This window comes from Athene noctua, chromosome 27, assembly GCF_965140245.1.
Source record: "Athene noctua chromosome 27, bAthNoc1.hap1.1, whole genome shotgun sequence".
Taxonomy (NCBI): Eukaryota; Metazoa; Chordata; class Aves; order Strigiformes; family Strigidae; genus Athene; species Athene noctua.
The window spans coordinates 1,766,257-1,781,315 of NC_134063.1; the positions used below are offsets into that span (position 1 = coordinate 1,766,257).

Here is a 15,059-nt window from a genome sequence, read left to right on the forward strand (position 1 = left end):
CTGGGGCTCAGCTGGGTAAGTACCTGGAACTTTTCTGCACTTACAAAGCCTCAGTAGTGATCTGACTTGCTGAATTATTCGTTATTACAAGGGAAAACAAATCAAGATGGAAGAAATCTGCTTATGCTGGAACAACTCTGAACTTTGACAACCGGCACCGACACTACCTCCAACACCGCCTCCGGCACCAGCACCAATTGTTACAGAAGCTCTCAAATAAACAACCACCCACCCAAAATAAAAAGTTTATTATTAACACAGTTGACTAGCTCTCCATAAATTACAGGTTTGAATGTCTGTGAGAGGAGAACAATTTTCTAGGGTTTAATGGCAACCCAAAACACAGAACAAAGCTCCACTCGCTCGGGTTTAAGGGCAGCCCCAAACGCTCTATCACTCACCCGACAAGTGAGGGCTCTCAACCTCGAGGACCTGCTCAGGGCAGCGTCCCCACCCAAGGCCCCTCGAGGAGTTTCCTTGGGCAGTGTCCTGACCCAAGGGGAGTGTCCTTGACCGCAGCTGCTGCTCCAGGGGACGAGTTCCAAACGTCTCCCCCAGGGGACTCCATTGATGCCCAGGCCCAATCTGACCTGTGCTCAATAGCAGCTCCCATTGGCCAAAGGCCCCAACTACCGCGAGGCCCTGAGAACAGGCAGCCAGGAGCTGCCACCCCTCAGCAGCCAAGAAGCTGCTTTCATTGGGCGGGGGCACCTGCCACACCAATACCTGCACCGATACAATATACACCCACTAGTCAAAAAGACCTCTGCCCGGGTTAAGACCCTTCCCCTGAGCGTTAGTAGTATTAGAAGTGTTAGGTAAGCCATATTATAATTGTATGGTAATCACTAACCAATCAGTACCTCGTAGGCGTGTTATGGAAAAGTACTAACTTCTGATTTTTGTGTATAAAAGGAGCATGAAAAAGTGCTGTTGGGGTGCTTCATTTGTGGAAATGTCCATGGAGCACGCGGGCCTAAATAGATACACCACCCTGCTGTGTGCTCAGATTGGGTTACTGCACGCCGGGCACGAAGCCATTTTTCAGGTAACAGTACCAGTGCCTGGGTTTGTTTTAGCCTTGCTGCAGAACATGACATATCTCCTTGTTGAGCTTCATGAACCAGATCCTGCCTCACCCCCCAGGTCACAGAAGTCTCTGTTAAGGTCCCGTGGTTTCTTGTACAAGCCAGTTTAACCAGTGCAGCATCACCTGTCAGTTTGCTCCAGCTGTGCTGGGTGTCACCAAGCCACCAACTCCTGAAAATGCTGAGCTGTGTGGGGCCCAGCACCTGTCCTCGGGGTGCTCCACATGTTATAGCCACTGGCCGGGTGTCATGCTGTCAGTCGCTTTTGAGCCTGGTGGTCCAACCCATGTAACAGTCTGTTTATCCTGCCTGTGAGTCCTTAACTTCTAGATAAGAAAGGTCCAAGAGGCTCTGTCAGGAGCTGTTCAGAGCCTTGGTCTCTGTCTGTCTGTCTGTTCTGGGCTTTCCTGCAACTCTCCCCTTTACCTTTTAGTTTCCCAGAAAACGGCAGGAGGGTCAGTGGCCTGCAGGCATTAAGTCTTTCTTATCTGTTCTGGGTTAATCATGAAGTGTTAATTGCCAGTGTCCTACCACTGGGGATTGAGATGGCAATCCCAGTCCTTTTCTCTTAGAGGCTTTGTGTTTTCAGATGGAGAAAGTGATGTTGCAGTTGCAATGAATTGAAACTGTAGGCTAGCAAACTGTTTCATCCATTGGAGTGGAACAGTAGCATTATGGATCTTTCCCTTTCAGAGGAAGGAGCCATCTCTTCTTGGAAACAGTCAAATTTATCAGAATGTCCAAAGAAATGTACTATGGGAATTTCCCCTTTAAGCATTGAGCCAACTTTTTTTATTAATAACTCTTTTTGAAAGCAGTTCTTTCTTACAGAACCTGTCAACAGTCCACTGTGCACTCAGAGATGTATGGCAGATAGTCGAGCATCAATCGAGCAGTATCGCTGCCCAGATTCTGTCTTGTTCTGAGCAAATTGTAACTGAGATGTGATCTGTTTTCCCTGTTTTTAAAGCAGTGGTGTTGAAGGTTAAACATTTAGAGCAGTGTAGCCATGCTTAGGTCAAGCAAGATGTCCTTTGTCTATGTTAAAGCCAAAGTCATCCCTCATCAGCAGAACAAGTTGACAGCTGCCTTTGAGCCAGGACATCCCAGAGCCGTTAGAGCTTGAAGAGGGTACACTGCCAACTTGCGAAGCAAACTCAAGGTCTGGATATCATTCACTGAACTGCCCTCACTAAAATACTAAAAATCCCACCTGTAGGTCAAGCAGACCCTTGGCCAGGTGAAGACCCTTCCCCTGAGCATGTGGAGTAGAAGTCCTGTGTCAGCAGGATTAGAAATGTATGTAAAGTACTAACCAATCCTCCTAGAGAGGATGGACTTGGAAAATTACTAACTCTGCAAGTTCTGTGTATAAATCTAGCAGGAAAAGCCCCGCTGGGGTGCTTGATTTGTGGGAAAGCGCTCAGCCCCCAGGCTTGTGCAAGTCTACAACAGTAAGTGTGGGATTATTGACCTGTTGCACAGTGGCCCCAGCCCTGACAAACCATCTCTCCCACCTCACGTTGTGCCCACCTGGAGAAACGTCAGGCGCTTAAAGCTATTCCCCAAGAGCTGCCCCTGTGAACCCCCTTTTGAGGTGAAAACGACCAGAATCCTGCAGGAGCATGAGCCTGAACCCACCTTTCTCTGTCCTTGCAAGTGTTTGGGTGCCCCCAGAGTGGGGCAGGGAGAGCCCTCCCCCCCCCCCCCCCCGCCGGGCTCCCCGCCAGCAGCCCAGCCCAGCCCGCAGCTCCCATGCGTGTCCTGTGCTGCTGCCGCGCACTGGCTGTGGGCATGGGCGCGGTGTGCGGGGGGTGCGCAGGGGATGAGCGGGGATGTGCGAGGGGGGTGCAAGGGGGGTGCACGCCCGGGTGGCCCTGTCCGGCTGGCGATCCGCAGCGGCGGAGTAGGCGGCAGTAGCCGCGGATGTGCCCACCGGGGCCGGCGCTGGCTGGGGGGGGGGGGGGGGCTCTGCCCAGGAGGCAGCTCTCCAGAGCTGGCAAGGGAGCACCAGGGCGGTGGGACCGGGGGTGCCCCAGGATGTGCTGGGGAAGGCCCAGAGAGCTGCCCCCAGGCCCCCCGGGGAGGGAGAGGGGCAGGCGGTGGGGTGGGGATCGGGGATGTCCCGAGGGTGTTGGGGTGGGGGCCGGGGGATGCACTGGGGACACGGGGGAGGGGGCCGGGGATGAGCCCAGCAGACGCTGGAGGAAGCAACGAGGATGCGCTGGGGGGGGGCACTGGGAGGGGCTGGGCGGTTCCTCCCCAGCGCACCCCAGCACGTCCCCTGGTCCCTGTCCCAGTGCGTCCCCGTGCTGTCATCGCTCCTGGGTGCTGGCCCCGCCTGGTCCCTGGCCCTGCGACGAGCTCCAGGCCACTGGCAGGGACCCTCCTGGTCACCCTCCCCCTGTGCCAGCTGCCACCAGAGAGAGGGACAGGGATAGCCCCCCCCACACACACACGGGTGTGCAGGGGCACAGGCCACCCCCCTCATGGGACATGCTGGGGATACGACCAGCTCTGGGGCTGTTTGGGGTCCCCTCTGCCCATGTGGGGCACAGGCAGCCCTTGGCGCTGTCCCCCATGGCCGTGGGTCGCTGCTGCCAACGCCTGGCCAGGGCCTGGGAGGCCACAGCTCCCACCAGTGGGGCCAGGGGGGGCCTGCCAGCCTGGGGATCCCCAGAAAGGAGAAGGGGGGGCTCACCCCCCCAGGGCCCATAGCACCCCAGAGATACTACAGCAAGGTGCAGCATCAACTGTTTTATTATCGGTGCCATGTCCATGGGTGCATCCCGCCTGCCCCTGGGGGCGTTACACGGTGGATTTGTACGTGTCATCCCAGATATCAAATGTCCAAGGAGCCGCCCTGCAAGAAATATTTCACACATCAACCTGTGAGGACAGGAACTGATGCCACCAAGTGCAGCAGCACAAGGCACAGGGAGGCCAGAGAACCAAAGCTCAGCGTAAGCACGGGAGGCTGTGCTGGCTGAGGAGTTAGGGGAGGCAAACCGTAGAGCTGCAGGGCAACAGCTCCAAGCAAAGGCTCTTGCTGGTGTTTGGCCCTGCAGTGGGCTCCTAAGCCACCGCTGGTACCGATCATGCCTGCAACTCCTCACTGTTAAGCATGAGGATCTCCAGCCACCGTCAAGTCACTGACGAGGCCAGTTTTGGGGTCAAACCTGACTTGAGCAGCCACTCTGCTTGGGGTCAGAGCCCTGCAATCATCTCCCGCAGCCCTGCCCCTAAACTGGCATTTCCCACCACGCTGACTGCTGCTTTCTATGGGATGCTCCATAAAGATGCAAGGGGAGAAATCTCTGCCAAACCCCGTACAACATCTTGCTGCGGGTCCTGGTGCCAGGTGAGGCTTTACCTGTCATTGCTCTGCTCTGGAGTAGCTGAGTCGCTGGTCTTCCCCGGTTTCAGCTGAACTGACTTTGCAGCAGCAGCTTCCATCATCTTCTGGGGCTCCTGGTGTAAGAGGGGCAAATCAAGTTCAAATCAAGTTCTCCATCTTTGATCCAAATGGAGGTAAACTAAACACCCAGCAAAAACAGTGCCTGCTGCCCTCTCCTTCTGACCCTTGGCAGCTTTAGCTGTGAGTGCAGCAGGGTAAAGTCCTTTCACTCCAAACACTGGAGGTTAAAAACACCATTATGGGCAAAGCTTTCCATAATAATCATCTTTGTTATAAAGAAATTAATCTTAAAGATTATACCTCCATTCAAGTGTTAAGCTCCCTCCTAATTTAGGAAGAAAGGTTGCAATGGGGGATCCGGGCTATTAGGATCTATTTCTGCTGAGTCCTGACCTTCCCTCACATTTCAAGACAAGCTGTGACAGAACCAGGAGATCTCACAGCCCAAGGGTAATGTCCAGCCCCAGCACCCAGCAAGCGTTACCTCTTCTCCTTTGGCTTCATTCTTGGCACAATCCAACAACTTGCTTTCCGGCGTAAGGTCATCCAGAAAGCTGAGCTCTTGCTTTGAGAAGCAGAAATCCATCATTTTCCGGACAAAAATGAGAGCAAAAGCCTTCACAAGTCAGAGGGAAGATGTGGTGAGGCCAGAGATGAGGAGGCTACATCTCCCTCCTGTGCTGCAAACATCCCACTGCCCAGCGGCACCAGCTCTTACCATCATGGGGAAGATGACAGCAGCACGGGACACCTGGATGGCCCAGAGCAGGACGAGGCAGATCAGCTGGATCACGGTGAAGAGACGCACCTTTCGCAAGGGGATGTGCCACAGGTCGAGGAAATCCAGCTGGTGTTTTGCTGGCCTCCAAAACAGCTTCAGGCGGTCAAAGAACTGCAAAATAAAAGTGGGAAGTGGCCACCTTGGGACTGTGAGAAGTTTCTGGCCCTGTTGAGATGTGGGGGGAGTTTTCAGGACCACACATGCAATGAGAAATCCTGGATCCCACTGTGTTCCTCCTGGGAGCAGCACACACTTTCCCTTCACTCCATCCATAAACCAGCTCGCCCATGAAGGCTGCCCACCAAATTGCCGTTATTCCATGCTGAATCCCCCAGCAAGGATTTCCACCAGTGGGAGACCTTCCCTTTGCACTGAATTCCCCCATTTTCATGGAACCAAACACCGACCTGCTCTAAACTGTGTCACAGAGAGCGCTGAACCCGCCTGCTCTTCCCAGCCCTCTATACCTGCCGTGCCTCCACCAATCTTCCCCTTACACAAAACACTCTCATTGCTCTCTTTCAGAGAGGTTTTTTTCCCACACAGCTGCTTTTTTCCTGTCTCTATGGAGGTGAAATACCAGGGAGCCAACACGCTGCACAAGAGTCTGTACCTGAATGCCTCTGAGTGATGACACGCCCATGTAGAGAAGGGCACCATAAAGCACCGGCACTGGTATAAACTGGAAACAGAGAATGGAGTCATTTGGGGGGTTAAATTGCATTTTCAGTATTACCCCTCTCTTCTACAGGCACTGCCTAAAATTGCCTAAAGCTTTCCACTTCCCACAGGGTTAGAGGTGTGTTGGATTCTCCCCATCAGAAATTCTGTGCGTGTGAGTGAGCTAATGCTCTGCTTTAGGCTGAACCTTGGAGTTCTGTCATGAGAATAATCCTCTTTTACAGAAAGGTTGGAGGAAAAGAGGTGACTTCATCCATGCTACCATATGAACCATATGCCATGTTCCGTTACTACATATTCTTGTGGCAACATGCAAAAGCGACGTGCCTGCTTTCAGCCTAGAGATAAGATCACTTTGTGTGAGGAAGCCCATGGGGACAATGTCAGTGTGTTCAGCAGTTCTGGGGCATTGGGAGGAGCAAACTGCAACCAGTGAAGTGCTGCCTGTTTGAGAGAGAGCAGATATCCTGCTCCGAATACCCTCAGTTGCAACCCATAAACATGGGTGGGCCTGAAAGATGCCTGAAATTTAAAGCCACTGCGTTGCTTGCTTGCCTCGAGCTCAGCAAACAGGGCTCTGAAGGGCTGGAAAGCGACCGAGGCTGGTTCCCACCGTGGGTCAAGCCCCAAGGTCTGGGATCACCTCCTCCTCCGCTCCACAACCACTCAGCCCTGCAGACAGGGGACTACTTGTGCATAACCCCCAAAAAGCTCACAGTGGTTGGGTGTTTTGCATTTTCCTCTCACCTTTAACAGAGAATGGAAGAAGATGGAGCAGCCCATGAGCACAAAGATCATCAAGCCAGTGACCCTCTGCTCTCGGATCCCCAGAAACTTGGGTTGTTCTCCTGGAGCTGAGCACTCGGACTCTACTTTGAGGCTATTCACGTGGGTGATGGACAGGATGGTCACAGCCACAAACCAGGGCAGCCCCATCACGGAGCAGACCCCGAGCATCACGGCCACAATGAAAAGGTCCAAGTGGTACCCACATCCTTTCTGCAGAGAGCAAAACAAGAGATCAGCATCCCGTGGCACAAGAGCAAGGACAACGTCACAAGTCAGGCTCAAACCCTACGTGAGCACAAGCAAACTCCTTGAAAATTTAAAACAAGAATTGGCAATGACTAAGGATGTAGCCAGCCTCTGCACAAGCACCTTGCAGCAAAATCTGACAGGAGTTCAGACAAAGTGGATTTGGAGAGACTGTTTGTTTCATTCATAAAGACATTTCCACCACCTGAAAGTAAGATGTGACTCTCAGTTATCCCTGGCAGCACATCAAAACAATTCATTCCCCCAGCCACTGCCGACATTTTAAAACAAAAACATGCTTCTATACTGCTCTAAGATTACTCTGAGGCTCCAAAAGATTGCTCATCTGAACTCCCCTGTCATTTGCTTCCTATGTCATCATGAATTCAGGAGAGCATCCTGCCCTGCAGCCTGATGTTGTCCCAAAGCAGGGCCTTCACAGAGCATTTGGAGTAGGAGCTTCTCCCCATCCCTGCAAGCCAGAGTGGGCTGGGGGTGGCATCAATGCTTGCAGCCCTTTACCTTCAGCCTGTGCTCCTTCCTGTTCACAATAACAGCAGTGATCTGCTGGTCCATGAAGATCAAGATGGTGCAGAGCAGAGCTGGGATGAGCGCAGCCATTAGCGTCCACCAAGGGTTGGATCCTATTGGGTTGATGAACCACCCACGGTCGTCTCTGGTAGGCTGCAACAAAGCTCATATCTCAGCATTATCTCCCACCCCAGCTCCTTCACTGGCTTTGATTTTCCCTCCATGCCTGTGTCAGAGTATCTCCCAGCCCTGGCTTCATGGCACCCTCTCCCGTGGGGTTCAGCAGCGCCAGTGTCCTCTGTGCAAGCACCTACAGATACTTCTCCTGTAGGTATCTAGTTTGGGGCTGCCTTCTCATTTCCAGAAGTAAATGGTGCGTTTGGAGGTGGAAGAAGAGATGGTCACACCACCAGCACCTCCTCCAAACTCAGCCCTGTCCTGCCCTGACATCCCCTTGGGGCATCCCCAAGAGCTGAAACCAGCCCCATGCCAACCCCCCCGCCCCCGTTACCTTGAATATATGTGGGACGTGGAGCTTTGGGGATGGGATCCCAACCATGAAGTCCATGAGCACCATGATGACAATGGTGAGGAAAATAGCAAAGTCACTTAGCGTGGACCGTACCTGGGGCAAGAAACCAGAGGTGAGATCATCGTAAACGGGGCCCTAATGCAAGGTGGAAGAGTAGGGGACATCAACAATGTGAGGGCTGGTTAACAAAATCCCCCCCCTCTGCAGATGTGCAGCCAATCTCTTGGTTAGGTGCTGCTGTTGTGTTTTTCCCTGGGAGATCTGGTGCTTAATTGGGTAGAAAAGGGTTGTTTGAATTCAGACCTTTAAAAAAATAAATTAAGAAATAAGGAAATAGATGTCTGCCACTACAGCCACGCTCACTGCTAAAATGGGAATAAGGCACCGAGGCACCATTTGTTCCTAATTTGAACCAACTTTCCCCTTGAGCACATGATGCACAGAAGGTGGGAAAGAAACCTAGACTTTGAAAGACCTGATTTCCCACTGCCTGAGCAAAAAATTGCTCTGGGGCAGGTCGAGAGACAGTTGAGAAATGCTACGATGGCTCTGAACTCATGGAATTGAGTGAGGGATATGGCAGCTAATGGAGAGCTCGGTCTCCAAGGTCAGTGTTTCCCAGTTGACCAAGTGGTGGCAAACACTGCTCAGTGCTCCAGGAAAGCCATTTTGGGAAATGAGCGTGGAGACTGCTGCAGGCCACCATCTTCTGCTTACTCTGGTTGGGACGTAATAGCTGGTTTTAAACTTCAATAAGCTCGACAGCACAAAGGTGGTGAAGAAGAGGATGCAGCACCAGAAGAGAACTTTGGGCACGTAGGGGCTGTTGCGTCCACACGCAGGTCCTTGAAACTCTCCATGCAAATACTGACATTCCTGAAGAAACAGAGCATCAGAAAACAAAGGCAGTGCACGTGCAGCAAAGAAACCTGGGATAACAAGCGGGATTTGAGGATCGTGGTCCAAGGTCCTATGACTGCTGCAGCTATTGCCGGAGATTTATAGTTAATGAGCTGCAGCAGCTGAACGAGTGACACAGGGAACTCCAGAGAGGAGAGCGGAGAGATGGGATGTGATGGGCCACCATAACACAGAGCCACGGCACATCCTCCCCCAGAATGACAGGCTGAAGAAGACACCAGAGGGGAAGGAAAGGCTGGAAACTCTTGGGGATAGAGAAAGAGGGAATGGGGAAGGAGGTCGAAGACAACCATGGCAGGAAAGGATAAGAGACAAATCGTCTCTTCCCCCAGCAGTGGCTCAGGGCACTTACAGTCACTGTGAGGTTTTCCCAGGCGATGCTAGACAGAGTGACGTTGTTGCTCTCCCAGAAGCGCAGGGTTTCGTTGCTGGGATTGGTCGGTGCCTCACACTTACAGCTGGGAGGAGACAGGCCAAGAGAGGAGTCAGGGGAAGGTGGTGAAGGTGCAGCCCTGAGCTCCAGCCAAGGCGCAGCCGTGTTTTAGGAGGAAAAACCCACTTGTTGGAGGTGAGCAAGTCGAGCTTGCTGTGCATGTGCACAGGGTAGATCTTCCACAGGTGACTCAGCTTCTCCAGAGCCTCGTAGATGAAGATGAGGCAGATGACAGACGTGAAGGCTTCTTTGGTGAAGCGGGTGATGTAGCACACCAGAGAGCTGGCGTCGGTGGCCACCAGCACTATGCAGAAGAAGGCGGTCCACAGCCCGATGCACGCCCGCAGAGATAGATAGGAGAGCGCATGTTCCCTGGGAAACCAAAATGACACAAGGGTGGGAAGGGCAGCATGAGGCTCCGAGCCAGGCCTTCCTGTGGAGGGGAAAGCAATTTAGGAGCCCGTCAAGGCTGCGGAGGGTAAATGCAGTTTCTATGTACTACCATAGACAGCCTCGGGGCTGCGGTGCAGGGTGGGGGGCTGCAGGAGGAGAGGCCAGTTATTTCATTATCATCATTTAGCAATTATCTAATTGAGGCTAATTGCAGCTGGTGTGCAAGGTGGTGTTCTCCCCCATCACCCTGATGGCCAAACACAGAAAAACTACTTGGATACTCGAGGAAAATGTCTTTTGTCTCCCAGCAAAATGCAGGCTAAAAAGTGCCTGCTTTTGTACTCAGAGAAACGCAAGTCTTCCCTCCTTCCCAAACCAGACTGATTTGTCTCATCTTCCCTGTGCAGCCCATCTTCGGCATCCACATCCTTGTGGCTTCTCCTCCTGCCGCTGCTGCACTTCAACCCTAGAAACCCCAAACCCCCCATCCATCCTTCAGAGGCTGAGGACTCTTGCGCCATCACATACTAAAGCAGCAGCAGTGGGCAATGTCTTTGGACACAGAAGACAAATCTAACAACTACCACCAAAAAAATAGAAGAAAAAAAATCTTTTCTCCATCACTGCTGCCTTCTGAAGGCTCTGGCAGCATCCAGCTGCGGCAGGCAGCCTTACCTGCAGAATTTGTAGAGGATCTTCTCAAAGACAAGGATGGGTCCAGTGCTGCCGAGGATGATGAGAGGTTGACCGGCAAAGAGGGAATACACCATGCCAGTCACGGATGCGCCCAGCAGCGACTCCATGGCACTCTGTATGGGGAAGAGAGGCAGGTCAGGGAATAAATCATGAGGGGAAAAAACAAAACCTGAGCAAATTCACTGCAGCAAGGATTTTGCATGAGTGTTACCCTCCCCCTGCCACCCAACAGAGAGAGGTGCTCACGATGTGGCCGTCGGTCACCTCCCCCAGCAGCCCCCCGAAGGTGATGACATGGAACATGCAGGCACAGTAGAGGAAGAGGAAGGACGCCAGACACTGCAGCCTCAGCCCATCCCAAAAGTCGCTCCAGAACCATGGGGCTTTTCGCTTCACATCCCGGATCAAACCTCCAAAGAGCCTGGAGGAACGGACAATAAAAACAGACTGTTCTCATGGAAGAACACACAGTTTGCTCTGCTGCAGAAGGGCCCTCACAAGCGCTGCTCCACAGAAGCACTTGCCTCCTCCCATTTCATACCCAGGAGAAACAGGCCCTCAAACACACCCCTCCAACCAGAAGAAAAAGGACCCAACCTGAGAGCCTCTCCCCTCTCACTGCAACAGTCCCTTGCTTTGGGAAGCAGCAGAGCTCTACCTGGAGGCACTTACACATCTGCTTCCACCCCAAATCAGGAAAACCTGTGCATAGTGATGCTGTGGCTGAGCCCAGCTGCCCAGATCCACCTGCCCAACCCAGGGGACCAAGCTGGTAATGTGGAGCCCCTTCGTTCAGCTAACTAACCCCAGGAACCTGCTAGAAGGGAAGGTACCTGCTCAGATTTGAGAGTCAAACAGAAAAAAAAAAACAAACTGTTAAAGCTCACACCTTCCTGTTCGCTCCAGTTCAGGACCATTGGGTTTCTCCGGCTCACTGTGAGAAGCACCGTCATTGGGAGCTCCTGGCAACGTCTTTTTTTGCTGTTGAAATGGAAGTAGGATAAAGTGATGGATTTGCAAGCCCTGGCTTGCCTTGCTTCTGCTCTGGGAATGTGACTGTGTTAAACTGGACCCTGGGAATTCAGGCCCCTGAGCAGCATCCCCAGCCGGGCTGCCGTCCTGCCCAGCCCCCTCGTGCCTCCCTGCACTGCAGCACCCACCTGCAAAGGGACATTTTGCGGGGGCTCGATTTGGATCGATGGATCCCACTCTCCTGGCAGCAAGACCGTGACCTGATCCAGGAACTCAGTGACGCTGGCCATGAGGTCATACCGTTTCTGTGCTTTACAGGCCACGTTGTGGAAAACCTGCCGACAGGCGACAACCTAGTGAGAGGACAACCATCTCGGTCAGCCTGAGCAGTGCAATAAGCTCTTGGCTAAACACAAGATCATTTTCCCCTGCAAATGGCAGGAAATATTTCCCCAAAAGGAAAAATCTCTGCATTCAGGTATCTGCACTCATCTGCATGAGGCCCCATCCCCCATGGCACACCACAGCCTTTTCCTTCAAGAGCAAGGCAAGTTTTCCTGGCCTTTGCGATGCCAGCACTGGGGACAGCATGCTGGGGACCCCAGGGAGAAATCCCAACCCCAGGTGGGATTTCAGCCTCCAGCAAATGTGTGTGTTTGCTTTGGGCTGAGAACAAGGGGTGGGCTGTTTGGAGAGCTGCGGGCAGCTGCGACAGCAAATCCTCTTCCTCACTACTACAGAGACACGGAGAGGGGAAGAAAGCCAAAAGTGACCCAGAGATCTCTCTTATCTCACCGCACCTCATCTGTCATGAGAGCAGCCATGGACCTGCTGTTCTCATGGTACTGATGACCGTTTCCTTCTGGTCCAAGTAAACCAAACAGGAACCTGGGCAAGAAAACCAACATGAGACAAATGTGCCCTTGTTCAAAGGGCACCCAAGAAAATCCCCAGGAGTTCCCAGTCCAGAGCACAGTTTGAGAGGGGACTCAGGCTCACCAACTCTGTGGTGAATTTGAAATTCACCAAAATCACTCCCAAATCTAACTCTTGGGCCAACTTTAATGGAAGTTGGCCAGTGGATTTAAAAGATACAGCAGGGAAGGCAGAAACAATGGTGAGGAGATGTGCAGGGGAGAAACGGCCTTGTTCCCTTGGGACACCAAACTGATGCATGCAGTCTGATGTTGTTTTGCTGGGGTTTTTTAAATAAAAATTCTGTGCTTCTCATTCAGACCTTGTTGGGATGGGAACTTCCATCACGCTGGAGAGGACAGCCGGGGTCAGGTGGACAAATGCCATGATGGGCTGCTGAAGAAAATTCAGCTCTCCTATGAGCACGGTGGACACTTCAGTGCCAGCGGGAATTTTCTTCAGGAACTGCAACTCCACCTGGGCACAACAAGCAATTTTCAAGCAATTACCCCCAACACAAAGCCCACAGAACTCTGCAGCCAACTTTGCAAGAGCAAATCTGGCCCTAAAAGCATAAGAAAGCTACAAGTGTCTCACCTTGCTTAAACCCATGGTGCCAGTCTCTTGATTCACCCCACTTTTAGCTTCTGGCGCTGTGGCAGAAGGAAGAGGGATGAGTGTTTGGGCTGGTAGGGAAAAGAAAAACAGTCAGAAAGACAGACACAGCGCAACTGGGATGCTTCCCCTTCGCCAAGAACAGTCTAATAGGGCCGAAGCCCTGCAGGAACCCTCACCTGGCTTGTCAAGGACATGCAGGTCTGGCGGCTTCTTGCTCTCATCAGCAAAGAAGTGGACAATGTCAAAAAGCTTGTTTCCTTTGTTCTTGTCCTGATGGTGATGCTTCTCGACAAGAACTCGAACCTTCACCCACATGTGTTCGTCAAACTCCGTGGACTGTTCTCGCTGGCACAAGATCATGTCTGGGGATGGCAAAGGGAAATGAGGCCATCAGAGCAGAAACCCCCTAAAGTCCTGACCCCTGAAGCCCCTGGGGAGGGCTGTACCACACAGGATACCCTAACGTGGGCTCAGCCTTGCTTAGCAAGGCGTTTTAACACAGTTCAGCCTTTGTAGCCACAGCAAGAATTTTCTTTTGCTAAAAAACGTCATCAAAGTGCTTATTCATCACTCCGCTAAGGTAATTATTTCCCATTCTAAATAATGCAATTCTTTTGCCCCGTCTGGCCATTCTGTTTGGCTCTGCACAGTTAACCAACTTATAAGCAATCTATAGCACAGACTTTGCCAGAGTTTCCTTGGCTGGTCAACTGCAACTCAGCGCGCCCACAGTACCTATGATCTCTTTGATGTTGTTGGCACAAATGTCCAGCAGCACTGTGCCATTGAGGGTGCAGCTCCTCAGGTCAAAGAGGCTCTGCAAGGACACTGTGCCCACGCAGGGCTTGCTCCAGCGCTCGCCGCCATCATCCACGTCCTCCTCAAACTTCAGCCACCTGCGGACATTGGGCACCGTCAGCCCCATTGCAAGAAAACAGCCCCAGCCCTGCAGCCCCCGGGATCGAGCTGTGGGGTGCCGAGAGCAGAAGGCTCCTCACAGCAGCACCTGCAGCTGCCAAGCCTCGCCTCCCGCAGAGCAGAAAGCAGAGCCCGCGGGCGCTGTCAGCACGGGGACTCCTCTCCCACCGCAGCTGGCAGCAGAGACTTACCTTGCTGTTTCCTTCCACTCGGCACCTTCACACTCTTCCACGCAGATCTCATCCAGCTCAGTGAACAAGTCATGGGGGACGTGCTGCTCGTCCTCCTTCGTCCCCAGGATGAACTGCACCTGCTGGGATGGGGTGCCTGGGGGCAGAAGACAAAGCCCCATCCCATTACCACGCTGGAATACGGCATGCCATGCTCACATGCAAAGTGGGCATTGGATCAGCACCAGTTCAGCCACAAATATTGGACTAGGCCCTCTCCCCTGGCTCTGGCCAGGCTGGCACAGAGCCTCAGAAAAGGAGAAGCATCTCTCATTCCACCTCTGCATAGGGATGGGCAGCTTTTCTTCCCCACATTTCCATTCTTAAAGCCAGGATCCCTCTAAGGAAGGTGAGCCTAATTCCATTATGCATTTAACTGCCATAAAGAGAAAAAAATCTGAGAAAAGCTTGGAAAAAAGGGGGTCTTGCTAAATAATGCCCCTTTCCCTCGGAAGAACAGCAAGTCACTCCAGCTAGCCACATGGACCCCAGTGACCATGTAGCCCTGAGGAGTTTAGTGAAGGCCACGACGGGATTTACAGTGGTAGCCCAGCTCTATCGGGGCAGAGTCCTTCTCCCACTCCTGTTCCCAATGCTTCTGGCTGTGGGGTGGGTGATGCCAGTGGCTCTGCCTCAGCAGTGGCATCCACATGCCCACAGGCAGGGTCTGGTAGCCTGAGAAAAAGCAGCATTTGCAGAGCTCTCATTATTGTGGGATGGTTGACACAGACACCATGACTTAGTCAGTGCAGCTATCCCTGGATGAAACACAAATTTCTCTTAATTTTGTGATTTTCACTGGATCCCTGAACGTCACAGACCTGCCCTTTTATAGAGGTTTATTTTACCTGAGCTTTGCAAGAACTGAGCAACAAGCAATGGCTCTGGGTCATTTAA

At 52.6% G+C, this 15,059-nt stretch overlaps 1 protein-coding gene across 1 annotated transcript; it reads right to left on the bottom strand.

Annotated features, from left to right (window-relative positions):
- Nucleotides 1-3,896: 3,896 nt before the first annotated feature.
- On the bottom strand, nucleotides 3,897-14,829 carry LOC141970802 (electroneutral sodium bicarbonate exchanger 1-like). The gene is made up of 22 exons (XM_074927686.1): nucleotides 14,703-14,829; nucleotides 14,124-14,259; nucleotides 13,750-13,910; nucleotides 13,191-13,376; nucleotides 12,994-13,082; nucleotides 12,719-12,873; nucleotides 12,282-12,369; nucleotides 11,670-11,816; nucleotides 11,399-11,490; nucleotides 10,756-10,930; nucleotides 10,489-10,622; nucleotides 9,547-9,792; nucleotides 9,340-9,445; nucleotides 8,784-8,942; nucleotides 8,046-8,159; nucleotides 7,526-7,687; nucleotides 6,716-6,967; nucleotides 5,901-5,969; nucleotides 5,225-5,398; nucleotides 4,991-5,122; nucleotides 4,462-4,559; nucleotides 3,897-3,951 (listed from the first exon to the last, which is right to left on the bottom strand). Exons 1-22 carry the CDS (start codon nucleotides 14,812-14,814, stop codon nucleotides 3,897-3,899), a joined length of 3,042 nt encoding a protein of 1,013 aa, XP_074783787.1. The 5' UTR covers nucleotides 14,815-14,829.
- Between the last annotated feature and the right edge of the window lie 230 nt (nucleotides 14,830-15,059).

Bases quoted from the DNA above. Each gene is read 5' to 3' on its own strand.
- LOC141970802 (XM_074927686.1), bottom strand. From the start codon at position 14,814: ATGTGGATGCCACTGCTGAGGCAGAGCCACTGGCATCACCCACCCCAC. The intron at 12,874-12,993 runs GTGAGACACTTG...TGTTGTGCCCAG, and splicing joins GCACCATGGGTTTAAGCAAG to GTGGAGTTGCAGTTCCTGAA. The intron at 6,968-7,525 runs GTAAAGGGCTGC...TGCTCTCTGCAG, and splicing joins GGAAGGAGCACAGGCTGAAG to AAAGGATGTGGGTACCACTT.